General features: G+C 40.3%; 1 protein-coding gene across 1 annotated transcript; it reads left to right on the top strand.

The window, feature by feature from the left end:
- c1ql4 (complement component 1, q subcomponent-like 4) lies at nt 1-25,139 on the top strand. The gene is made up of 2 exons (XM_002935111.4): nt 1-1,069; nt 23,471-25,139. Exons 1-2 carry the CDS (start codon nt 515-517, stop codon nt 23,648-23,650), a joined length of 735 nt encoding a protein of 244 aa, XP_002935157.2. The 5' UTR covers nt 1-514; the 3' UTR covers nt 23,651-25,139.
- Nucleotides 25,140-27,475: the final 2,336 nt, after the last annotated feature.

Raw genomic sequence — 27,475 nt, 5'->3', positions numbered from 1 at the left:
GTGTGCCTGCAGGCAGCTGAGCTCTCCTCCTCCCTAATAGCACCAGAGGTCGCTCTGATTCCCTTAAAGACAGTTCACACATCTTTTCCTCCTCAGACCTCCCTTATCGTTCGCATCTGAGCAGAGTTGCACAAGCGCCTGGAGGAGAGTCGCACATTATACCCATATGAACTAGCATGAAGAAAGGAGCCCTGGAGCTACATATCTGCATTATAGGCTGTAGACAAGGGATACACCGCGCTGCACCCAGGACAATCTCCCTCATCTCCACTCAGTGCTCAGGTGCTAAGTGGGACAGGACTGGGCACTGCCTGCCAGAGTGGGCAACAGGTGCAATTCCTTATTGCTTCTCTTGGGAGAGGCTGTGCTAGAGGGACAAGGAGCATTTTTCTTTGTGTTTGGAGCAAATTAAGTTGCCACCATTACTTCCAAAAGTGAAGAGGACTTTCTAGCCCTGGCAGCGTCCAGGCTGAGCCGCAGGAAACGGGTGATTGGTGCTGCCATAGGGGTGGCCATGGTACTGATACTGCTGGTTGCCATCCCTTTGCTGGTTAGTAGCTCTAAGAGCAGCACCCACTATGAGATGCTGGGCAGCTGCAGGATGGTGTGTGACCCTTACACCCCTCAGACCCATGGGGCAGATTCCAGCCAAGAATTAGCCCTTATTTCACCACCACCCAACCTTCAGGTAGGTAAGGGGGACCAGGGCAAAAAAGGCAAATCAGGTATCAGGGGACTTCCAGGGCCACCAGGACCCCAAGGACCTAAAGGACCACCAGGAGAACCGGGAAGACCTGGACCCCCAGGCCCACCGGGTCCTGGGCCAGGAGGATACGTCTCTTCTTATTACAGCCCCAAGATTGCCTTCTATGCTGGGCTAAGAAAGCCACATGAGGGCTACGAGGTGTTGCGATTTGATGATGTTGTGACCAATGTTGGAAACTACTACGAGCCCTCGACTGGTAAATTCACCTGCCCACTGCCTGGGATCTACTTCTTTGCCTACCACGTGCTCATGAGAGGAGGAGATGGGACCAGCATGTGGGCAGATCTCATGAAAAACACCCATGTAAGTCTTATGAGCTGGCAATGTCCTGCACTCCCCATCCCAGGGAACTGGCAAAGTGTTTTATGATCAATGCCCTGTCCTGTGCCAGCCCTGCTACCCGACCTTGAAATCTACATGATGTATGGGAATGCTGTTGTAGCTCCTAATAGCATGATATATGTGCCCTCTTGTGCCAGCTCTGCGCACTGACCCTGCCAGCCTGTGCCAAGGTGATGTATGAGGGAACTATAGAGATGCCGGGCTTGCTAAGTTAGGTGTCATGAAGTGAATAGGGCTAGGTACTCCCATCTATCTGCTTCATTAGAACAGGTACTTCTGGGGCACAGAGATGCACAGTCTGTGGTCCTCCAGCTGTTGTTAAATTGCAACTCTCAAAATAAGCAACAGTCAGAGAATTATAGAGCCAGAGAGGGCTGCAGGGTGTCTAGACCTGTAGTCACATACTGTTGTTTTAGGTAGAATCATGCTGGGCATTATAGGCAGTACTAACACCTTCTACAGAGACCAGAAGAGCCAGGCAGGAAAATGACCCTGAGTTTTGCCAGTTTGAATAGAAGACACAGTTCCTCCAGCAACAGGTGCCAGTATGCTGAGCACTTTCTGCCTCCCTTTAATGTTCTCCTGTCTGTGTCCCTCTCCCTGGCTGGCAACTGTCTGTCTGTACCTCCTCATCTGTCTCACTAGCAATCAGCTCCAATGGCTCTGCACTTTGTGTTTTACCTGTCTATAAGAACTATCTGTCAGTCTATCTATCTATCTATTTCATAATCTATTTAAGATAACAAAGATTTACTGTATCTGCAGAACAAAGCATGCTTAAGTATATATATATATATATATATGTAAGTGTATATGTATGTGTGTTTGTATGTACACATACTGTATACCGGTATATATATATATATATATAGACAGAGAGAGAGAAAGAGTTAGTGTTGCAGAAGATATAAGAGGGATGGGTAGATGAGTGCTTGCATGGTTCACACACACATACAGGGGGTCAGAACCAGGGAATAAATCATTTCTCTCCAGTTCCAAGGTGGCTGCTTCTCCCTACTGGCACCAGTGCAACCATGGGACACAGCAAGGAGGACAGTGGCAGTGGGTGCCACACTAAATACCTATTTATTTATATTACTATATAGATATTGACACTTTCCTCTAAATACACGTGTGAGACTTTGGCACCAGAAGTTATTTTCGTTAGAGGATAGATCCTCTAACAAAAAGACGTTGTTTAAGGTCACCTTTCTTTTCAGAAAATAAAGAACACAATGATACAAAAAAACATTAAATGAGATATTTGTTTCTAAATAAACGCATAGGCAATGTGAGTATGAAGCTGGGAACTGCCTGGGCTGTGGGGGCAGTTTGATAACTAACGAATAAATGATTGTGGCGCAGCAATAGGGTCCCACAGACATGCCGGAAATTCCAACTTTCCCATCTCGGCTGAGGGCGGGGGGGGGGGGGCGGACTGAACTACAGCTTTGCTCCTGCACTCCTGCTTTGCTCCTCTCGCATTTTCTCCCCTTTGTTTCGTACTGTAGCCACTCACCTGCCTTCATTCCTATCATAGAATGTTTGCTTATCTCTCTGTCTAGCCCATAGTACAGATATTCACAGCGCTCTTTTACTATACCGGCAAACAGCTACGCGACTACCAGCGACTGGACAAGCAGCAGGAATGAGCGATCCCCTGCGTCGCAGTTGTGTCGCGGTATAAAGGAGCGCTCTGATTATATTTGCAATGGGGAAGACAAACGAATAGGCAGGTTTCCTTGCACTGAATGGAGAGAGGCAAATTTGTACAGGGCAAAACCGAAGTGTCAAGCAGTAGGTAAATGGAAAAAGATGCTGACAATTCTAATAAAGAAAATTAAAAATAGGAAAGGTGAGAGCAAACCTTTATTTTTGGGAGAGAAATGGTGATTAGAAAAGGATGGGAAGCATAGTTCAATTCATTTCATTGTATTGGGACCCTTAGGTTAGTACAGTGCTCATTATCTTTTTTTTTTTTTGTAGCAGTGCTGTTACTGATAAGTTCATTGAATGTCCAGAATTCATTTTCTCAAGTAATCTTACTTGATAATGGGGTGAATGGTTAAACACCTTTATCTGGTGATGAGAAACACAACAGAAAATAGTAGTTTTCTGCAGTAGTCTTACTGGCATGTCTGTGGTTAATGCAGTGCTCATTACCATTATCATTTTCTGCAATGACCTTACTGTTATGTTATGGGTTAATGCAGTGCTCTGTGTCCATTTTCGCAAGTGATCTTACTGGCATGTCTGGGGTTAAGTAAATAAAGTAAACCTATGCGGTATTACAGATGCACCTGTTAAATAAAAAAAAAAAAAACACCCTAAAGTGATTGAGAAATCTGGTAAGGATTCTGCACAATAAAAAGGAAAAACATTTAAAAAAAAAACAGGAAAAATACTGTAAAAGTATAACTAATAAATATAGTGCATAAAATAAGAAAAAACATTGTACAACTGTAAGAAATTATTGCAGTTCAATGTAACACCATTTTGTAATCGCCTGCAGTAACTCCAACTTTCTCAGAGTTTAGATAAATATTCACCTTATATTAAAAGATGATATAAGCTGTAAAAAATCCTTATATGAACCACACAAAACCACTATGTGTAATAACGGCAAATGTCTTTAAAGATTCCTAAGGCATAATCATTTAAATCCACGAGTCCCCAACTAATAAATGCATTTCACTAAACAGCTTCTATACTAAACTATATAAAGAGTCCCAATTTGCACTAAAGTGCACAAAATACACCATATGACATCACAAGGTGTAAGTGGTGTAAGCGAGGTCACCCCATCCTGTTGTTAATGCAGTTCTCTGAATCCATTTTCCCCATTTAATTTATTGGCATGTTAGGGGTTAATGAAGTGCTGCTTATTATTATTTTTTTTGCAGTGATCTTGCTGGCATGTTTGGGGTTAATGCAATGTTCATATTTTTTACAGTGATCTTACTGGCATGTATTATTGCAGTTCTCTGAATACATTTTCTGCAGTGCTGCTACTGGCATATTGGGCTTGGTTAGTGCTCATTATCGCTAAAGCAAGTGTCAATTGTAAAGAGGGCAGGGACTCATTTTTTGTGATGCACATTTATTGGGGGGGCCCAAGTTTTGCTTTCATCTTAGGCCCCATATGTTGTTGAGACAGCCCTGGTCTGCAGCTGCACACTCAGCGCTCAGTAGGGACAGCTGGGCGGGTGCAGAGACAGATGGATGGCTGGAGAGAGACAGGGAGACAGAGACAGGTGTCTAAATGGATAGACAGGTACATACGGCACATAGATTAGAATCAGATAGATGATTGTATGCAGTTGATGGATGGCTAGATGATTTAGATAGATGATATTTAGTAAGCAAACATATATTAATCTATTTATTGCAAACCAGATAAAATTTGAAATAAATATGAATTATAAACTATGCATTAGCATGGTATATAAATGCGTATATCATGTGCAATATGTTTAACCTTAGAAACCAATGCTTTTCCAAATCAAATTTAGGCTTTCTCATTAAGGCAAATATTACTGTATACTGTACAATAAAGTGTATTTTCTTATTCGTTTTTTTATAGCTCTCTGTTTATAAAGTGCTATAATGTAGGAAAATCCTGTTGCAAATAGTCACCCTAATTGTATCCCCAGAAGGCGACTTGGACGTGCCTATTTGTTGTTTTATTTGCATGATATTTGTGTGCGTTCTGCTACTAAATGTGTTACACTGGTTGGAAGGGGGAGGAGGGAACAGCTGTTGCCTTTCGCTTGTTCCTCATTATGCTGCATCCGTTATTTATTAGACACCTTATCAACATGTGTATATGCACCCACAACACCCATCTAGTGTATGTAATGGATATAACCGAATCCTCCATTCAGGGCCTAATGTGCAAATAGCCTATTATACCTATTAATATTCTCCAGTCTAATAGGCCAGAGAAATGAGAGGCTCTGATGATAGACTGACAGAAAGATGCACACAATGAAAGGCAGATTTGTTTTCTGAATCAGAAAAAAGAAGTTGTTTGTCTTTTAATTTTTGGTGGAGACTATTTTATTGGAAGAGAAAGTTCTGTATTATTGGGTCTTCCTCCATCTGGTCTCCTTCTTGTCATTTCCGTTTAATTGCCATATTTCACTTATGAATGCCAGCTTGCGTGCTCTTTAGCATCGGGCTTCTATGCCAGGAAGTATTGTATTAAGCTTTAGTAATTTATCATAGGTGTGTCCTCCTAAAAACACATTGTGTCTGGGTGTTGGTAAAATATATGCCTGTAAATAATACCCACTGTCAGGTCTTCTTTAAAACTTAATGATATTCTGTGTGATTGATATTTGAATGATATTTGGTATATTTGCTAAAGGTGTCATAGGAGACTGTCACCTTGTCATAATAATGATTTTGCATTAACATTTAATAATTATTAAACACACATTAATTTATATATGTGTGTGTGTGTATAAAGATGATACATAGAGAGATAATACTTGATATAGATAGATGATAGATAGATAGATAGATAGATAGATAGATAGATAGATAGATAATAGATAGAATTGTTTACAGTTGTTTACAGCACTGGCCAAAGCTGTTTGAAAGATATCTATGAAGTAGAAATGTAATTAAATTAATATTATTTAATCAACATTTAAAATATATTTTACTTACCAGTAGGAGAGGGTTATACTAAGGGGAATTTATATTAAAGTAATTAAGTACAGAGAAATGATAAATAAATAATATGCAAATAGGTTTTATGTTTTGATTTTTCCCCTCTTTTAACTATTCCCTGTAAAGGGTAGCGCCATAAATCCCCACCCTCTCTGTTAGCGCCAAGCTACATTGAAAGCAACAGCAGATCTTTCCGTATAAGGCTAGATATAGAGATTCGTCACAAGTTCAGAATGGAAAGGAGCCAGCAGGGAAAGGGTTGAATTCTTCTGCAAACTGAGAGGTCAAATCTGCAGGTGGAGCGATATAAAGCACAAGGCAAGGGATCATTTATCAAGGCCCTGAAGGGGCACCGGTGACAAAAGAAGGACAATCCACTTGATTTTCCTGCATGTTTGCCTAAGCTTACAGTAACTCGCATAGAATACCTAACGCCTTCATTGTCTCTTGCCAGGCTACAACTATAAGCCATTTCCACAATCTAAATCTTTGTCTCTTTGTTATGTTTTGGCTAAACATAAACTATAATTTATCAGACCCAATCACTTTTTCTTCATTTATTTTACTGATTAGTCTTTTGCTCATGAGGTGGCGCTACCCCATGAGAGCTCTTTTCAATGTTACCTTCCAACTTCTGAATACAGTCCTAGCCATACTCCTCTTCTGGAAAATGCTATTCATTCTTCTGATCTTACAATTCTTAATATATCAACTCGTTCCCTTCTCTCTTGTTGTACATATTAAGGTCTTGAGATATTTCTGTTTGGGATTTACACTATAGATAGAGACTTTGGAACCCAATTCGAATCAAAGTGAGGTCTCAACAGCGGCCCGCAATGTGTCAAATAATCTTCCTAATTAGCAGGCTGCTAAGATGGGAGGCTTCAATTAGTGCCCATTACACTGCAACCTTTTAATTGGCAGTTTACTGAGTTCTTGAAAATGGCTCATAAGGGCTATAGTAACTGTGAGAATCATGGCCAGCCATATGTGGCTATGGACCACATTCTGTAATAGATCTAGACCACAGCTGATGGCTTTCCATGGGGGTTCAGATCTGACTGACTTGGGCTAAAACCATTAAACCACTAAACCATTTAATTATTGCCAGTTATGGGGTATTCATCCTAGTTTTTAGCTACTTTTACTGTACTGAAGTTTTATCCTATGTTCCCATTGGAAAGTAGCTTGTTGAGGTAGCAACTGTGATGACTCTGGCTATTCAGCAGCCCTTGCACAGTCTTGATTCATTATCCTCTGAAAAGGTTACTACACTGCAAGGAAAAACGCGTCTCTTGGCAGCCATTTGTAGATATATTGGCCTGGTATATATACGGAAATACACACTGCGTAAGGTACATTGCTCATCTGTAATGGCAGCTAGCGATTTCCAGGGAGGAGGTCTAGCGTGAGCATTTATTTCATTCTCTTGTGACCTATTAATATAAAAAGAAAGAATGAGTACAGGGTGTGAAGGAGCAGACAGCAGTCAGGGGCAGAGCAAAGGCAGAAAAACTGCACAGTAGAAGTCGAAACGGGATCCCAGAGGCCATAATATTTGTTGACTGAATGGTAACAAGGAAATAGCAATCAGCGCGACAGAGATGCAGGCCTGCAGCTCAATCTATCCAATCTATCTAATGAGGAAGAACAAAATTAGGCAGCAAATAGGGTAACCCTAATATTTTAGTTTGCTGTATATAGTATGGATAGCATTTTTTTAAAAAACATATTAAAGGCAAGGTGTCAAAGTACAGTGCCTTATACATCCTGCTGAGCAGTATAACAGCAGTGCAATCACATACACTCATAAGACACTATTTTGTTCTGGTGCCTTACACACACAGTAGGGGTCACTTATAGATTTGTTTCAGCAAAGGCTGATGTATGTGTAGTGACATTGGTCAGGAACTAGAGTGATGTCAGCCTTATTCTCTGGAGCTCTGGCTGGTATTTGCCCACACAGGGACAGCAGCGATAGTCAATAACCTGGAATATCTGCACCAGTGTTAGGTTAATATTTGTCATGGTGCTCACAGCCCTTGCTATCATACCCATTAGTTTATAACACTATCCAGCTAATATCACTTTACTTAAAGCCAGTTTAATCATTTCTATGACCACAAGTCTAGCAATCATATACTTTAAATGACTTTGTTCAGCTAACAGGTTAGTTTAGCTAGTGCATTTGTTGTGGGTAGAATATACTGGCATTTGTTTCTCAGCAATCATAAATAATAAAACCTTATCCATTTGTATGTTTTCCTTTATTTATTTGTAATCTTCTCCTTTAAAGCAAGTAGTAAGGTCTTCTTCCAGTGGTGTAACTAGAGGTTATTGGGCCCCACAACAAATGCAATATTTGGCCACAAAACATTGCTAAGTTTACCATTTCTAACAAGATATATTGAAATTGCTTATTAATTAGGGCCTTACATTGCTGGGCCCCTCTGCAACCACAAGGTTTGCTTCCTCTGTAGTTATGCCCTTGTCTCCTCCACAGACTACAGTTAAAAATAAGTGAAAGTTTGTTGGGCATTACAGCTCACAGCATGGGTGTTATATGACACTTTGCATTGTTATGAAGGATACTTTTGGTCATTGCTCTCTTTCTGGCTACAGTCCTACAGTAAGTTTTGCAGATCCTGAAACCTTTTGTCTTGTATTCATTGCCTGTGGTTTCTTGGGCCCCCTGCAGAGTGGGTTCTTGGGTTTGTGGGTTCTTTCTGTTTCAAATTCTCCTCTCATTGGACATCTACAATCAGGCAGCTCCTTGGTTTTCAAATTACCTCAAATCCTTCTTTGAATCTGAGGTACTGTTTTTGTTTTTTTTGATCAGTTGCCATTGGCTTTTTGATTCTTGGCCTTTCTGTTTATTCTCCTAGTGTTCCTAGCTGGCCATACATGGCATCTTTTCTGCCTATATATTTGCCCTTCTACCCTGCCTCCGTGATAAATATCTGGCTGAAAATCACCCAGGTATCTGTGAAAATCTCTTTCATGTATTGGTGTCTTAATGCAGTCCTTAATGCCTGCCTAGGTACCCATTATGGTCTGATCGTTGACCCAGTGGTTTTAAGGTCCCCATATAGGGGCTGATATCGGCAGCTTATCGGCCCATGTAGGGGCAGAAACGAGGGGCCTGGCCGACCGATATCTGGCCTGAAATTAGCCATATATCGATCGGCCAGGTTAGAAAATTTAGTCGGATCAGGGACTGCATCGGCTCGTTTATGCAGTCCACGAACCGACAGCCCCATTGCTGCTGTTAGAATTCGATCATTTGGCCCCAGGGCCAAACGATCAAATTCGCCTACATGTTACCCGATATCGCCCACCCGTAGGTGGGGATATCGGGTAAAGATCCGCTCGCTTGGAGACATCGCCAAGCGAGCGGATCTGCCCCTGTATGGGCAGCTTTAGTGTGTATGGCCAGCTTTACTCAGGGCTCTTTCCAAATCTCTCAAGGGAATTCTTTTTGGTTGACCCATCTCTATCTTAAATCAAAGGGGAAGGCAGCGTAAATGAACTTTCTCTAAACAATATTGTGTTTGGTCTTTATTTTTAGTGAGTCTGTTCCTTAAAAATAATAGTAAAAATAGTAGCTGGTTTTCTTTGCTGCCTCTGACTTAAAATGTTCTTTGGTAACTTTAAATCTATAACTTCAGCATCAGACTAGTCCCTGGATGAACTTGTACTAAGAGCTACTGTATAGCCCAGTGTTTTTCAACCTTTTTTGGGCAAAGGCACACTTGTTTCATGAAAAAAATCACGAGGCACACCACCATTAGAAAATGTTAAAAAATTTAACTCTGTGCCCAGCAGCAGTGCCCCCCTAGTACATTGGTGCCCAGCAGCAGTGCCCCCCTAGTACATTGGTGCCAAGAGCAGTGCCCCCCTAGTACACTGGTGCCCAGCAGCAGTGCCCCCCTAGTACATTGGTGCCAAGAGCAGTGCCCCCCTAGTACATTGGTGCCCAGCAGCAGTGCCACCCTAGTACATTGGTGCCAAGAGCCAGCCCCCCTAGTACATTGGTGCCCAGCAGCAGTGCCCCCATAAGTCAGTGTGCCCCGTGGCCCCTCCTAATACATTGGTGCCCAGCAGCATTTTACTTCTGCTCTTCGGCGGCTTCAGCAGCATCTTCCCCTCACGCGCGCCGCCTCTGCACTTCTGCCTACACGCGACCGCACACAGGCCCTTTTATAACGTTGCGCCCCGTGCTTACTGACGTCACCCATACACACGGGGCGCAACCAATGACAGGGCCCGGATTTTATTAAAGGGGGCCCGAGCTACTAAGAAAAACTGTAGCATCGCCGGGCCCCCTTTGAAAGTAAAAATTGCGGCCCTGCCTACGGCACACCAGGCAACATCTCAGCGGAACAGCGGTTGAAAAACGCTGGTATAGCCCATAACCCTGTATTCCCTCACTTCCTAAAAAGCCATCTAACCCCTTCTTGAAGCTATATAATGTATCAGCCAGTACAACTGGTTCAGGGAGAGAACTCCACAACTTCACAGCTCACAGTAAAAAATACTTTGCGAATATTCAGACAGAACCTTCTTTCTTCTAATCAGAATGGGTTCCCTAGTGTCTGCTGGAAGGACCTACTGGTAAATAAAGCATTGGATTGATTATTATATGATCCCCTTATATATAAAACATAGTTATCATCTCATACCTTCAGCACGTCTTCTCCAGTGTAAACAATCCCAACCTGACCAGTCTTTCTTCATAACTGAGACTTTCCATACCCTTTACCAGCTTAGTTGCCCTTCTCTGTAACCTTTCTAACCCATTTAAACACTAGAGACGAAAACTGAACAGCATAATCTAGATGGGGCCTTACCAGCACTCTTTAAAGGGGAAGACTAACCCCCTCTTCCTATGAATTGATGCCCCTTTTAATACAGCTCAAACCTTGTTTGCCCTTGTTTGCTGCTGCCTGGCATTGCTTGCTACAGCCAATTTTATTATCTATATGTTTGTAGGTTCTGAATTTAAGTTTTTCGAGTTTTTCAAATTTTTTTGAGAGTTTGTAGATCCAATGATTGGTAGAATACTAATTCAGTGCATTCAAGTTTTTTTCATAGATTAATTCAATTGAGGTTTTTGTATTCAAACTTTTCTTAATAATTCAGCAAGTTTAGTAATATTTCGAGTTTATTTGAATTTAAAAAAAAAACTCTAAAAGTTTTGCAAATGTTTTTTTGCAGATTTTTTTATGTAACTTAGAGAAACTTTAAAATTAAATAAATAAAGAGAGCTGAAGGTCAGAATATACAGGGTATAAGGGGAGTGTTTCTGAGACGTGAGATGAGATAGTGTAAACGCCAGTAGTCTGAATTTCATTTGAGAGGAAATTGGGAACCAGCAGAGGGATTTGCTTGGGAAGCAGCAGATATTGAACTATTAGGTGAATAAGTCATATGAGTCATGAGTCAGATCTGTTGTTGGCATGAGTATGAGCTGGAACAGATCAAAAAAACATTATAATTAAGGCAAGTGACTATCATGTTTGCTCTGGCAAAACCAGGCACTATATCCTTAACCCATATTATTGCTAAGGCTGATTCCGCTGTGAAGCAGATATTAAGTTACTCTTGCATGCCTTCATCCTACTCATTGTAAACCAATTGTCTGTTTCTGGGCTTTCCTATAAGCAAAACGATACAAAAAGTTACATAATTCTAAATAACTTTTTTTTAAAAAACAAACCCTTCCCAAGGAATTCCAGCCTAGATACAGACATCTACTGAAAGCAGCAAAAAAATTGTAGGTTCCTACAAAGCATGGACAGTTTTTGGGAATGTCTATCCTTGAAATTCCATTGTAACCTGCTTTCAGGTTAGTAGGAAGTAGCTTCAGATAAACACAAATCTGGTCTTCTGAGGGCCCATGTACGTGAACAAAGTACAATTTTGAGTGCAATTGCCATGTTTTTTCCCCACACTACTGCAGTAGCAGTGCAGGGACAATGCATTTGGTGCAATTGTGTTCTCCTACCACTGTTGCATCCAACTGCATGTGCATTTAGTTGCAAATCAGATGCAACTACACAAAAGACTATCTGGCATCACTTCTGGTGTTCGGTATGTGAGTGATTTTTTGGTGCAAGTGTGCTGCATCTATTGAATAAACACAGCAGCGCTTGATTTAGAACAGAAAGTAGGAAGGAATGAGCTGCACCAATCCAACTATATGGAAATGCATGAAGTGCATTTTGACACAAGAAGCTTTAATTAAAGTATTTTTACATACATCTATTCTGCTCATACAAAAGGGGTCATTAATGACAAGTGTAGTGTGCAAAGTACAATTTTCTGGGCATAAGTTGCCATGCTATTTCCCCAATGCAATGTTTCATAATTCCAGTGTAATTCCAGCAACGTGGCAATGAAACTGATGCAACTGCAGCCTTTGCTTCAAAACACACATAACACCATAGCAGTGAAAAGGTTTGGTGTCAGGATATTATCATTTCTGGTGCTCTTGTCAGAATGATATCCAAACCCAATGGGTGTCATTCTGACACGAGGTAGGACTCAAGCACATTTAAGTACCTTTAAAGGAGAACTACATTTGCCTAGACCCCCTCACCTCTCCCTTATCGCATAGTTTGTAAGTTTAACCTCTATCCCTATCGCTAACCCCTAACTAAAACAGCAGAGTAGAGCAGCAGCGTACCTGGCCGACATCTTCTTAGCAACTGAAGACTCATCAGGTCTCACCGCCGACACAGAACCTGCTTGCGCATGCGCAGTTTAAGCTGATTTCCTGCTGCCTCCAACTGCACATGTGCAAGCAGGTTGGTATCGGCAGAGAGACCCAAAGAGTCTTCAGCTGGTAAGAAAATATCGGCCAGGTACGCTGCTGTGCTACTCTGGAGCTAGGAGTTTGTGATAGGGACAGCGTTTAAACTTAGAACTATGCGATAAGAGAGAGTTTGGGGAGGGTCAAGGCAGTGACAGTTAAGAGTGCTTTTTGCACCAGGGGGTATAGTACTCCTTTAATAAATGGCATTTCATCATGCAACAACTGCAGTTGCACTTGGTAAATTAGCCCTGTTCTGTCTGCTCCCACAGTAACCATAAGTAGTGCTATCTAATGTCAAGGGAAGACTAGTATGAACATTTGCTACCCCACAACCTGCCCATTACCCATATTTTTGTGACCTGCTGCAGGACTCTATATTCAGTAGCAAGAAATTCTCGTTTTTAGTTTTTTTCCCAATGGGAAATACATTTCCATTTATCATTGGCTTTGTTACATCTGAGGAACTGTGCCTTCTGGCATGAACACTTCAATGAATAAAGGATCAGACACATTTTGGCCCTTGGAGTAAAACATTTGTAAAGTAAGTTATTTATAGAAACTTTAAGGTCTGTAGGCTTTGTTAGTCAGTGCTGCCCTTTATCATGGATTTTGTTCTAATGTTGTTATTTGTCACATTCCGTAATCATTTTATTTCCTTCAAGATCACACAATTTTGTGCTTTTCACCCTGTAAGTGAAATTGTGGTCACACAAAGTTTTTAGTGTTCTTTGCGCAAATATATGCCATTCGTTAGCATTACTTGCGCTGCTCCTTGTATTGCCTCATAGTAGCAGTATGCATCTGTTCATTTGCTGAGTCGTTCCCACATCTGCTTGTGTTGATAAACACAGCACACTTGCACACTTGCACTTTTTAGCTTGGATGGATATTTTTAAAAGATAAAATAACAAAAGCAGCTTCAGTAAAAATGTTTTTCCTATAAAAAAACAGCTCTGGCTATTTGTGGTGGAGTTTTAGTTATGGTATGTAAGGTTTGTGACTGGTTAATCACGTGATCACCTATCAGTATAACTGTGCATAAAGTGCTGCATTTATAGGCTGAGTGTTTCAGCACCATAGACAGGGGCAGGTGTGTTTGGCCTGAGAACTGCCAGGATCTTGACTGGGGACAAGGGATGTTCCTAAACAAGGGATGTCCCACAACTGAATCCCAACTGTCAGTTTTGTCAAATGGGGATGATTGTACACATGGTTGACAATACAAGATATACATACAAAAATAAAGATATACATACAATGAAAGGGATCATTCACATTCAAATTAACTTTTAGCATGATAAAACTAACAACTTGTTATTGATCTGTTTTTAACATGGTTTTTTTAACCTATATAAGGGCTTTTTCCCTTTTTGGATCACCGTTCCTAAAGGCTAAATACATTTCAACATTAAATCAACCTAATAGTATTATTTTGCCATCAGTATGGATTCTTGTTCCCATTAAGTGCAAGGAACTGGATTATTATTACAGAGAAAAAGGAAATAATTTTTAGATAAATTAAATCTTTTGCTTACAATCTATGTTGCTTAGAATCTATGGAAGATGGCCTTCCTGTAAACTGAATCTTTCTGGATATGGAATTTTGGTATAAGGGATTCTATAACTTAACTAAAAGTTCATTTAAAGTTGACCTTTTCTCTTTAAGGTAGACTGAGTTCCTATTTCACACCCCTTTATTAACTGCTGCTTTTGGCACTTGCCCTTGACTATAAGGGTATTAAATGGTACAAAAAAGAAACATATAGTCATGATAATAAATAAGATCTAAAAATTGATGTTACCCTAGCCAGTGTGATAGGATTTAAATCACGAAATCTAGTATGAATAATGGGGGGAGGGGGGGGGTGGAATCAGAAAATGTCAGTTAACAATGAGAATAATACGAGGGGCATTTGAGTCTGGTAGAAATGTTTCAATGAAGTGTCCATACATGTACAGATGGTCAGGCAGCAGTGTGGACTGGCCCAGCAGGTAACCAGGGAAACTCCTGGTGGTCACAGGTGTCTGTTTGCCCAACCATTTGCTTTATATGTACATAGATATATATGACATTCCCCATTGCTATATAAGCGAGTGGAGAAATAGAAGGAAGGATAGATGATGTATGTAAGGAACAGCGACTAAGAGAATAAAGAAAGCGAGTTAAAAAAGAAGGAAAAATGAATTGGAGAAGTAGGCCTGCGGTCTAAGCTTTCCTGGAGGGCCCCTGGCACCCAAGTATGACACTTTTGGGCAGTAAGTTTGAAAATGGCCGCACTGTTACAGAAGTTCTACAAAGATGCAGCCATCACATGTAGCTTGTATAAGGGCAGATCATTTCAGTACATAAGGATAAATAAGGATACATAAACTCTGCTCATGTAGGTGTAATGAGAATGTCTGCTTTCATTGCACCTTTTGCATGCTGCCCAGGCTGGAACATCTGCCTTTTATCTCATGGCCGTGTGTTCTCGAGCACTAGAATATTCTTCCAGACGCCCTTCATAAGAACTTAGCACCTTGTTATTATAAGGTGAGATACAGATGGGCAAGGTGTTGGCATCTGCCTTTCGGCCTCGCACGTCCTGGCAGAAGGATGTTACAAGGTGAGGAGCTACTGTGCTTCCAGGCAGAGATACAAACAAGCAGGCAGAAAGTATTACAAGGGGCAGAATGTTTTCATGCAATACCATTTTCTCTATTACTCCCTGCTACTGACATTCACAATGGGCACATCAAATCACCACTTGTGGGCATTGTACTGTAATGTGTCTGTGTGTTTTTTTTTAACCAAAATTCCATATCTTTTATTGATCTGTTTGCTTTTACAACTGTTGTAAAGGATTCTCTGCAACTTTTGTACTGTGAGCACATTTCTTTCTTACTGCGAATTAAACTAACATGGCCCAATGTTGCACCCAATGTTACACACATGGCCAATGTTATTTAAATCAGCAAAACCAATGTTTTGCATTTTGCAGCAAAAATACTTTCCCTGCTAGCCGCTTCTTTGTTTCCTAAAAGCTATGTCAAACAGATGTTTGGCCATCCCTTGTCCCTTTGGCGTAGTTCTGCTTTAGTGACCTTTGTGCAACATTGTTTTGCATAGAATGCAATGTTGCCTACTCAGTATGTTCAGCAAATTCATCTCCATAATAAGATATTTTGGATCTTTGTTTTTATCTGTCATTCTGTGCTACATTTAAGTACCACCCAAGAGCAGGTGGTAGAAACCTGTAATATGCAGGTGGCAAGTTTATGGTATCTGTTGAGTAGGAGTAGAGCTCTTTAGGTAATTGGTAGGGGTGTATAATAAGATTGTACTGTCCCAAGCCAATACAGAAAATAATGTCCCTGGTCTAAGTGAAATATGCAGTTCATATTGCATTGGTACATTGCTATAGTAAAAGTAAAAAAATAGATTTCCATGCAGGAGATTTATCAGGATAAATAAGAAAAGCAAGATGAGGTATCAGGAAAATAAAAACAAAGCACTGATGATGTGAGCTGGACTGTAAAGGTGTTGCTGTCATACATAAACAATGCAGCCAGTACAAGCCCTCACCTGACCATCTGGCAGGGCATACACTGCAAAAGTCCCAGTCGGCTGGTTTCCAGGGCAACCATTCGTTACTGTCTAGGGATGGGGGGGGGGTCACCTGTAGGGGACCTTTCTTGGAATGGGCCAAGGGTTTAATTCCGGGCTCGGCCCGAGGGACAGCCACAGAGAGGGAGAATACTAAATATCATTCTTTGCATATTAAACTGCAGAGTAGCTCCAATATATTGTAATTGGCAATCTACTGTGTTTTACTGGGAAATGGCACCATACTGGCTTATGTCAGAAGATTGACCACAGATTTGTTTGTTTAAAGAGTGAACTTTCTTATTGCAAAGACATTCTCTCTGCCACAAGGAAAAATACAGCAACCTCAGATTATCATGTGAATTACAAAATTAAATAAATCACCATCAGTGGCATATAGAGTGAGATGTAACCATGTCCATGTTTTCCCAGAATTCTATTAAGCATAAAGCACCATAATATAGAAGGACTCATTTACAATGGCTAAGTTCAGTTGTGTTGGCACAAGTTTCCCTAAGTCATTTGTGTGAACAAATTCAATTTATTAAAAGTACATGCAACAAATACACTCCTTGCACTTCCACCCCGCGCCTCCTCTCTTGTGTATCATGCACAGTGAGCCTATTGATGCAGGGGAACCATGGAACTACCGCCGCCTCTGAAGGTTGCATTAGCTCTAGGGATCCCATCAGCCTGCATCCATAGAGGCAGTGCACTTGCACTTAAACGACAGTATCTGAGGCAAACATACTTTTGATACCAAGTAGCGGAAGTGACATAATTTCACTTATTAGTGAAGGGAGCCACAGGCCTGCAGCTATTTGCGTGCACCTAGACGTAGTGGGCAAAGTGCAAAATAATATCCATGTTTTCTGGATAAGAGATCTTTCCGTAATTTGGATCATACACCATAGCCATACACCTTTAGGGTATCAGCAGTTGAAATCTGCCTGTGTATGGCCACCTTAAGTCTGCTAAAACATTTAAACATGAAATAAACCCAATAGAATTGTTTTGCCTCCATTGGAGAATTGTTTTTGAATTCATACAGCTTAGTTCCCATCAAGTACAATGCAGTGTTTTATTATTACAGAGAAAAAGGAAATCATTTTTAAAAATTATAATCACTATTTGCTTAAAAAGGACTCTATGGGAGATGGCCTTCCCATAATTTGGCGCTTTCTTGATCATGGGTTTCCTATTTAGCTTTGTATTTGCAGTCAAAATAATAAATGCAAAATACTTGATTGGTGGCAGAGGGGAAGGGAAGCTGCCTTCAAGTGAAATAGCTTCAAATGATCTAAGGCTACTGCCACACAGTGCTGTTTCTGAGCTTCTGTATAAGTAGAGACACTATGTCAGCCTGAGTGCAGGCACAGTGCAGATTTCACTCCGAAAATGCATACTCATGCATTTCTTTGCTGAAATTCGCCCGGTGCAGTTCGTTCGCGCATGCGGGGGGGGGGACAATGGGGGGCGGTCTCGGGGCGCTAAGATTTGAAATCCGGCGCTGCAGGCAGAAGCAGTCGATATTGAGCTTGTGACCAATGGATCCCAGCCACCCAGAATTGCCACATTATTCAAAAATTTTGAAGCAATGACATAATAGATGGCAGTTGTTCATTTAGATATATTCTTTTCAGTGTAATGCAAGGAAATTATGTTTTCCACAACAGTTTAACTAGGCACATGTCTCTGCATCCTACCTGTAGTTCAGGCCCTGGTTGTGGCACCCCTGTTCTAGTGTCTTTTGTGTTTTATTTGGCTATGACTTTTGCCATACATTAATAACTGTATAAGTAACATTGTTCACGAGACAATGCCCTCAGGCAACATTTTATGTATGTATTTGTGTTACAGTGATGATTTTTTCTCAATAGGAGCAGATTTATTAAAAGGATGATCTTATCAAACAAATTAGTCTTTGTAGCTAAGTCTTGTGTGTCTCCATCAGAATAGAGACATTGCTAGTGCAGTTGCTGCAAGTCAATACTTTAAGTTGGCAAGAATAGTCCTTCTTCTATAACAATAATTAGCACGGTATCCCTTTAGGCCACCCACTATCAGTTCCCTTTTCAGTCATTCCTTGACAGGTACATACTGATATTGTCTATTCAGAACCAAGATAGCTCCAAAACTGTATTTATGTTTTTAGCTCTGATTTGATCAGATATCCATTGTACATTTAGTGAATAACACCCAGCACTCACTGTTGGCCAATATGATAGACAGTGCCTCTCCTTGTAGGGCAGATTTGTTTGTGCTTGATTATTTCAGTTTCATGGGTAAAGTTGTTTTTAGCACCCATGTACCCTTCTAATGTTATCAATAAAACTTCAAACTGAGCTACCTTGCTAAGAATATTCTTCGCTTAGATCAAAACAACAAGAACAAGATCTGCTGAGCAAAATCCTTTCAAAGTGAATATAATGGATTTACACATGACAGGACAACTATTCTAAATGCAGACACATCCATGAACTTTTACTGGTCCATAAAGAGCATTTTATTCAGTGTATTGGAATAACATTGTGTTTATATAAAAATGTGTAAAAGTAAAAGTTTAGCAAAATGAAAAAATAAAACCATTTTTTTGTTATTTTTTACTTATATGTTTTTGAGATAAAATGACTTTGTTGGGAGCTATGTAAGGATACCCTAGCACTGCCCTGGCATCAGGGTACCTTCTTTATTACTCCACAGTTGGAGGTGATTTTAGAGGCCTTCAGTATAGGAAATAGACCTCTGAACTGCAGCAATCTTTCATGTAAAATAAAAAGTTGATTTAAAGCCAATATAACAAATAGTATGTGCGTAAAGCACTATTTTTTAATTTTTAATTATTTACTATCCCTTTAAATAGAAACCTCCTAAATAAACGTCTTACTTAATCTACTTGTTTATATCTAACTTGGTATGCCCTATTACATTCACTGTAAAACTGGTGGTTAATGTTATTGGTTAAATTATTAACCTTTCGTAATGGGCTCTGTATAAGTAGTTTCAGTCTGCCTCTCCGTGTCAAGGTCAGTGTTCAATTAATCCACGTGATCATGCCAGACCCAATGGTTGGATACAGTACAATTTGGTCATATGTGTGAATTACACTGATTTGCTTTCTCATCAGATGAGTGTATATGATTAGATGTGTCAATGCCCTGTGCATGCAACACTGGGCAAATTAGCTGTATTCCAGTGAGATTAAAGGATGGTCTGCCAAAACTGCTTCCAGGCAGGCTGATATATGCTGCAATTGCTCAGCCATATCATTCCATGCACAGGTTACCTTTGGCCCATGGCACACTAGGGGGCACATTTACTAACCCACGAACGGGCCGAATGCGTCCAATTGCGTTTTTTTCGTAATGATCGCTATTTTGCGATTTTTGCGGAAATTATCACGACTTTTTCGTTACCAATACGATTTTTGCGAAAAAACGCGAGTTTTTCGTAGCCATTCCGAAAGTTGCGCAAAATCTGGCGATTTTTTCGTAGCGTTAAAACTTGCGCGAAAAGTCGCGATTTTTTCGTAGAGTTAAAACTTGCGCGAAACATCGCGCCTTTTAAGTTTTAACGCTACGAAAAAGGCGTGACTTTTCGCGCAAGTTTTAACGCTACGAAAAAATCGCCAGATTTTGCGCAACTTTCGGAATGGCTATGAAAAACTCGTGTTTTTTCGCGCAAATCGTATTGGTATGAAAAAGTCGCCATAATTTCCGAAAAGTCATAAAGACACCGAAAAAATCGCAAAAAATACAAAAAAGTCGCAAAATGTTCGTTTTCCAATCGGAATTTTTCCAATTCGGATTCGAATTCGTGTCTTAGTAAATCAGCCCCTAGGCATTTGTTCTGCCAGCATATATCCACTAGTTAAGAATATCCTTTCACAGCTTGAGCTGCTTGGCATTTAAATGAATGAATCTCTTCCTGAAAATGAGAATTTGACCTCTTTTTTGGACTAAAATCCACCTAATATGACAATTTATGTTTTTGGCTAGCATCCCAAGCAGCAACAGCCATTTCTGTGCCAGTGTAAATATGCCAGCAGGGCAAACTCCTGTTGTGTCATGAGCATTTTAGTGTCTCAAGCAGATCAGATATGGAGTAATTCATTGCACAGGGAGGGGGAATTATCTTTGCCCCCATTTTCAGAGCAAAAGTATTGAAAAGGCTATTGTTCCCCCCCCATGCTTAGCTCTGCAGGTATACCATGATCTCAAGCAACCACATAGGTCTTTTTGGGGTTAGAAAACTGTAGAAACAGTTGTTTTGGAGTGACTACTTATGGATTTGCTTTAAGGCCACTATCAAGGAATACATCTATAGTAAGCTGCTATTACTTACTTTTATTAGCAATAAAAGACATTGTAATGTAAAGCAAATATGTATAAAGCGCTTATAAACACTGCAGAAAATAAAACAGATATTTGTTTGTAATTATGTACTTGGCTCAGCTTAACTTGGGCCTCATTATAACTGTAAATCTACAGTATGTATTCCTTTTACTTGTCATTTCAGCTGCATCTTTACTGTGTGACTCTGGTCAAATCTTTCATTTTTATTATACTTTTTATGCATATAAGGCTTTGGATTTTCAGCAGCCATCGCCTGTAATATATGTCGCATGCTCAGGTTGAGCAAGAATCATAATTATTGTACCCAATCATTCACCGTATGCAACTGTATCTCTCTGCCTCTCTGCAACTAGAGGCGAATCACATGGGGCCGGGACAAGCCAATGTACACGCCCCCAGTATATTTTGTTATTGCCTATTAGAGATTCACAACCACACGTCTTTTAGCTTTATAAATAAACGCCACAAATAATCACAAATGGGAGCCACCTATTGAAAAAAAAAATAGGAAGATTTAGACCATGAATTAATGAGCCTCATATACTCTTTTTTCCAAGGGAGGTCACTGTCATAGAATAATAACTAGGGGCATAAATATCTGAAATATGTAAGGCAGAACTTTAAGGAGCAGTAAATAAAAATACTGTGGTTTTTATATTGTGCCTTATTACTTGGCCATTACCAAATGATTAGAGCTAGGACACACTATCGCATCTACGTCTGTAGATTAATGATTCCGGAGCGTTCCCTGTGGTTTGCAGATGACAGGAAGATTTAAATAAAGAGAGAAGCAGGAAATCTAGAGCAATGAGACTTAAAGGAAATCTGTTATATAATAACTTTATTTAATGCAACTCAATTAAATCCTGAAAGACATAGTATAGTGCAGCTATTCAAACTGAACAAGGTATATCCTACAATGGGAGCCTAGAATGGCTTGCCCCTTGACTGTCTTTGATGCATGGGGTTGCAAGACAGTAATTCATTCTCTGAAATGAGCTACATTTTCTGGGGTTTTTTGAGACTGCTGGAAGCTGTAGGACAGATAGATGGAGACTGGGAGACATAAGCTGGCCATACACTGAAAGAGGATGCCTGGACAATTTTTGGCAGATATTGCGCAGATACACCCGTTGTAGGGCCCGATACACAGGCTGATAAGCTACCGATGCAGTCCATTTGCAGCTTTTATTGGCCTGTGTAAGGCTACCTTTACATAACGGTTATTTAAAATATAAATACCAGTATATGTAAATGTTTGTGTATTTGTGGATACAGGAATCAGTCCCCAGTGTCAGAATTATAGCAGTTAATATGACTAAACACTTTTTGTCCTTTTGTTTGTGTATTCGCTAATATACTTTATGTTCAAAGCACCCTTCTCCTTTTTCTAGGGGTTCTCTTTACCTCCAATATCTGTCAGTATGTATGTGTGTTTGCTCTATGCCCCCTCCTGCTGTGCAACACTGCTAAATATGTCAACACTCCATGATAATTACTTGTAAAGGACAAATGGACAAGACTTTTTTACCCTGGTCTTGTCCATTTGTCCAACACCCTGTGATTCCCCATCCCTACTGTATTCCACCATTACCCATTCTGTGCTTACCTGCTCTCGTTCCTAGGCCTGTCCTGATCAAATCCTGCATGTATTGTCCCCTTGCTCCCCATTCCTCCTGGCATCTTGTCTCACCTCGGCTCCACAAATCACCATAAAAACTGCCCAACCCTAACAGGGGCACAAAGCATGAAAAACAGGCAGTCTGCATTGGGCAATTTTGTGACATTTTTGTAACTCTAAAAAGAGCGTGCAATTCTGTGTGTATATTATGGTATATGGATACAATTGCTTTTTGCTAAACTACTGCTTATACCTATGTTGCATTTGAGTCTAACTGTAGATGCCACAGATCCTTATGTCATTGCTTCACATGCCATCATCTACATCTACAGTAAATTGCCATCTTCCCACTAATCCCCACATAAAAATTGACTTTGCCTTACTTAAGTCACCCTTATAGCCCATCATCCTAGGGATTCTTACCTACTTAGCCACCCAATTATGTATATTTCATGCTGATAAACTTCAGCAAAGCTGCTATTTGGATGTTTAATTAATATGTAATAAAGTTCCAGTTTTATGTACTTTATCTAATCTCCCTCCTGAATCAAGCAACACATACACCATTCTATTGTGTAGGAATGTCATCCATGTAATAAAGGAGAATATAAATAAACGCAGAAGCATTGGGTAGGAGTAGTGGTGTTTATTTTAGCTGACCTTTCAAGGAAATAACAGTTAGCATGTTATCTGCATCAGGGGAATAAGGCAGTGTGTTTTTTCAGCCTAAACCTCACATCTACATTGTCTCCCCTGTAATGACTGGCCTATTGCTGCTTGTCAGCCTGTAATGTTTGCTTGGACATAGGCATGTAAAAAGCCAGATCCAGACCAGAACTGGGGGCACTTATGGCTCTAGGGGCAAACACTCATAGGCTATTCATAGGCGTATGGCTACTGTGACTCTGATTATCCTTTTATGTAGGGTGCATTATCTTTTCTGTTTTACTCAGCTTCCACCTACCGTGGGCCATTCTGTCCAACATCAATTCTCTTTTCTCTATCTTTTTGTTTTAATGCCCTTAATTACCACTAATGCCATTACCTTGCCATGTGCTGGTGCCACCAGAGCTTTTACTTGATCTCCACCATTACTAATCTGTAACAAAACCTGCACTGCACCATTTGCCCATTAAAAAAAGAAGTCTGGGTTTGATGACCTCTATAAAGGCACGTAGCTTTAAGTCACAACTGTAAAATAATGTTGTTATACATAGTGATACATAGCAGCTAAATTTAAATTGCATGAAATTGAATGTTTATGTAATTGAATGTTAATATTATTCCATTGCATTCCCATTTATAGGTACGGGCCAGCGCAATTGCTCAAGATGCAGATCAGAACTATGACTATGCCAGCAACAGCGTCATCCTGCACCTAGACGTTGGGGACGAGGTTTATGTTAAACTGGATGGGGGCAAAGTTCATGGTGGCAACACTAACAAATACAGTACCTTCTCTGGTTTCATCATCTATCCTGACTGAAATGGCAGATGAACTTAAGTGCTCCATAATCCCTACCCTGCCAGAGACTTGCAGAGCATTGCTCCAGTAAACACACGTCCTTGATCCATTTCCCCTTACCTCACGGGACACTACAGGACATATTTCTCACTATCCCCATCCGTGTTAGGAATAGCCAGCATGCTCACCAATGCTGGCAGTTCCTCTGGCACACCGGAGATTTAATGGACTCTCATTACAGTGTGATCTAATGCAGGACCTTTCAGAATAAAGGAATAAAGTCAGGTCTCCCCTGATGCACAGAAGCTTCTCATGTTCATTGTTTATTAGCTATTTCATTTGGAAGATGATGGATACTCAATGTGACAATGGGGATTTGGGAGAGCATTGTAGTGTGAGGAACTATGAGGAGAAAAGTTACATATGAAAAATGTGATCTGTATGTTTGCATGTGTGTAACTCATTGTGTGTGTGTGTATGTTTGCGTGTGTGAGATTGTTAGCACATGGTGACAGAAACCACAGGCAAAGTACTAAGCAACCTGTAGAAATCACACTAAATTCTGGACATTCCCCCCTGCACAATACTTGTATGTTGGATTCTGTGTCTGCACCCCAGAACACAACGAAACATGAACTGAAGATTGGGACTGTGGAACTTATTCCAAAATGCTGATGACAAGGATCACACTGTATTGCATAGCTACTGCAGAATACTAGTGACATCTTACCAAATGATGAATCCCACACTCGCTTGGTATGACATGGCCTTGGTTTTTTGTGGACACGTCACGCACTCCTTCATATTTTATACTTGTAAAAACCGCAACAGTGCTGCTATTAAAAACCCAACCACACCTTGAAACTCGGAATAAGCAGGGTAGCCACATTAAACCCAACCATGTATTGGCTTGTTTTCCAGAGGCGGTCAGCTTGTCTCCTGCAATGGACCCTGTGCTACATTCATAGTCGTTTTATTGTTCCAAACTATTTGAAGTCCAGTGCTCTTTATTATATGACTATCCACTAGCCAATATAGATTATCTGCTTCAAGATATAGCATACTGAAAACCAAAGCAAAAAGTTAAGCAGCCTTGTTATAATAGCTGGCCATACCAATATCAGTTTCCATACAGAAAACCTTGTATCTGCTCTCATGACTTCAGCAGTATGTACATTTTTAAAGCACAACAGGAAAAAAAACAATATGTTCTGGTTTTAAGCTTTGCACCGCAGGGTATTCCACAAATAAACAGCTTGTGGGTCTGCTTATATGTTGGTGTGTATGGTAGCAGGAAGCTGTGCATCACTTCCTCTAATTGCCAAGAGGAAGAAGGTGCCTGTGGCACCAATGCCATCCTAATGTAATAGCCCTAACCATAGTGACCCAGGTATGTGCATGCTGCTGAGTTGAGCCTTCACCTCTACGTCCCATGTCTCTTTGTTGTGCAGTGTGAACTATTGGAGTGTTTTGTACAACTAATAATAAAACATGCGTTACCAGAAATCAATGCTGAGTCCATGTGTCTGAGCTTCACAATCATTAGAACGTAACAACAGGCATTACAAGCATTATAGTTGTAGTTACTAGACATGGAGTAAACGTTGCAACTATTATTATTACTTTACCCTCAGGTCCAGACTGGCAAGCTGTGGGTTCTGGCAAATGCCAGAGAAGCTGCTGTAAGGTGCCACAGACAGTCACTATTTATTGGGCTGAGGGTTGCTGTTTGGGCCTCTGTGTACTTGGAATGCCAGAGCCTATTTAACATCCCAGTCCAGACTTGTTTACCATTATACACTTTGGTGTATAGATTGTTTAACTTCAAATTCAGTCTTAAATTTATAAAAGCATTACCGTGAACAGTAGAGAAGGACCAATCAATGCTACAAACCCAACCAGTCTGTACAGATTGCTTGAAGTAATGATTTGTGTCCAGATGAAACATAAGGAAACGGGACCAGTATTGACTGTGTGGTTCACAGGCATAGCAAAAGATTATCCACAATAGTACCTCACAGTAATTAAATAATAATGTATAACCCTGGGCTAAACAAAGTCCTTGTACTATGCTTACATGGTGTTCTTTACCAGATATGTGTATACTGTAGTATTGGTACATTTTTAAAAATATTTAAAAGGAACCAGTGGATAAAACTACAGATCTTTTGGTGGTAAATTGTCTCATCAAATATATACATTGTCCCTCTAGTAATGTATCTTGTTATACAGTATTCAAACCATGTCTGTCATGTTCTGTAGCTGTCAGCAGTACAATTAAGCCTATAATCCACCTTTGGGTTTTGGTGAACTAAATGCATTATTTTGCATTCTGTGTCATTGAGCTTTAGATCCTGATCCCCTTGGGTGCAGACCTGTTAAACAGAGATGCAATGTAACTACACATAAAGCCCACAAGCTATATCCCTGCAGAATGCAAGGACGAGTTCCAACAGTGACCCATATGCTGTACCACAATTAGTGTAACTAGAGTGGGTCATCTGTCTTTATATTATTTATATATTATTTATACAAACACTGGGCAGATTTGCACCTGGGCAGTAACCCATAGCAACCATCAGTTATTTTTAACAGGTATATAACAGGTATAACAATGAAAGCAGACTTCTGATTGGTTGCTATGGTTGCTATGGGTTACTGCCCAGGTGCAAATTTGCCTAGTGTTTATAAATGACCCCCAGCAGTGGTGCAATGGTAAAAAAAAATGTTTACTTCAAAAACATTACAACATAAATTATTTTTATGTTTATATAAAAAGCTGCTATGTAGCCATGGGGTCATCCATTTAATATAGACACTTGCACCTAAAGAACTGGGCACAGGCATCATTTGCACAGCGTGCACCAGAACTGGTGCATGCAAACACATTTCATTTTTGGCGCAACTTCAGTCAGATGCAGTGCAATTGCTTTTGATTCAACACCAACATTGCCCCTGCAATGACGCATGAATTATGGGGGAAAATGGTGCATTGTGGAAAATAAGCATGACGATTACAACTGAAATTGCACTGTGCAAAATAGGTTATTTGTAAGCGCAGGATGAACAGATACAAAACTTGAACTTTTTGCCAGACCAGAAAGGAAGATGATTTCTGAGGGCCCTTTACATCTGATTACATCAGAGAGTCTGAGTTAAAGGATACGTTTAATATAAATGTATTTACCCTTGTATCCATAATTAGTTCAAGACTACGTATTCCCGTGGCTGTCACTTTATGGAACTAGCAGTCGTTGGTGTGCATAGAGACCATCAGACAATCTGAGACCAAAGACCTACTTATATATTTACCTTCCCTCGGATCACAACACCTGCATTCTCCTTTTCTCCGACCCTCCATCCTCTCCAATCCCTCCTTGTGTTCTTTTCTTCTCTTTTTATATATAAATATAGGTCACATGAGCAGCGCCAAAAAGACTGTAGGACATACACATGGGTAAATCTGAAAGTCAAGACAGCAAGGTTAGGTAGGATTCACAAAAGAATATAAATGTCTCGACTCCAGGCAATAGAACATACACAAGCCCAAAGGTCAGCAAAAAGGGCAGATTTAGAACATCACACACAAGGCATTTTTAAATGTGCAGGCTTAAATATTTTTTAAATTGCATTCCCTTGCATTTATTGACATTGAATCTCATTCGTCTATATCCTACTGCAAGGATGACACATTTTTGATGGATTCAGTTGTTCTGCATAATTCTGTGACATCGGCAAATGCAGATAGATTACTTTTAGTGCTACCTTTTATCAACAGATTAAGAAAAAAGGGGGATACAATTCACAAGCACACCACTTAGTCCAGTTAGAGAATGCACCATTGTC

This window comes from Xenopus tropicalis, chromosome 2, assembly GCF_000004195.4.
Source record: "Xenopus tropicalis strain Nigerian chromosome 2, UCB_Xtro_10.0, whole genome shotgun sequence".
In the NCBI taxonomy this organism is placed as follows: domain Eukaryota; kingdom Metazoa; phylum Chordata; class Amphibia; order Anura; family Pipidae; genus Xenopus; species Xenopus tropicalis.
This window is presented reverse-complemented; position numbering and strand designations above follow the sequence as displayed.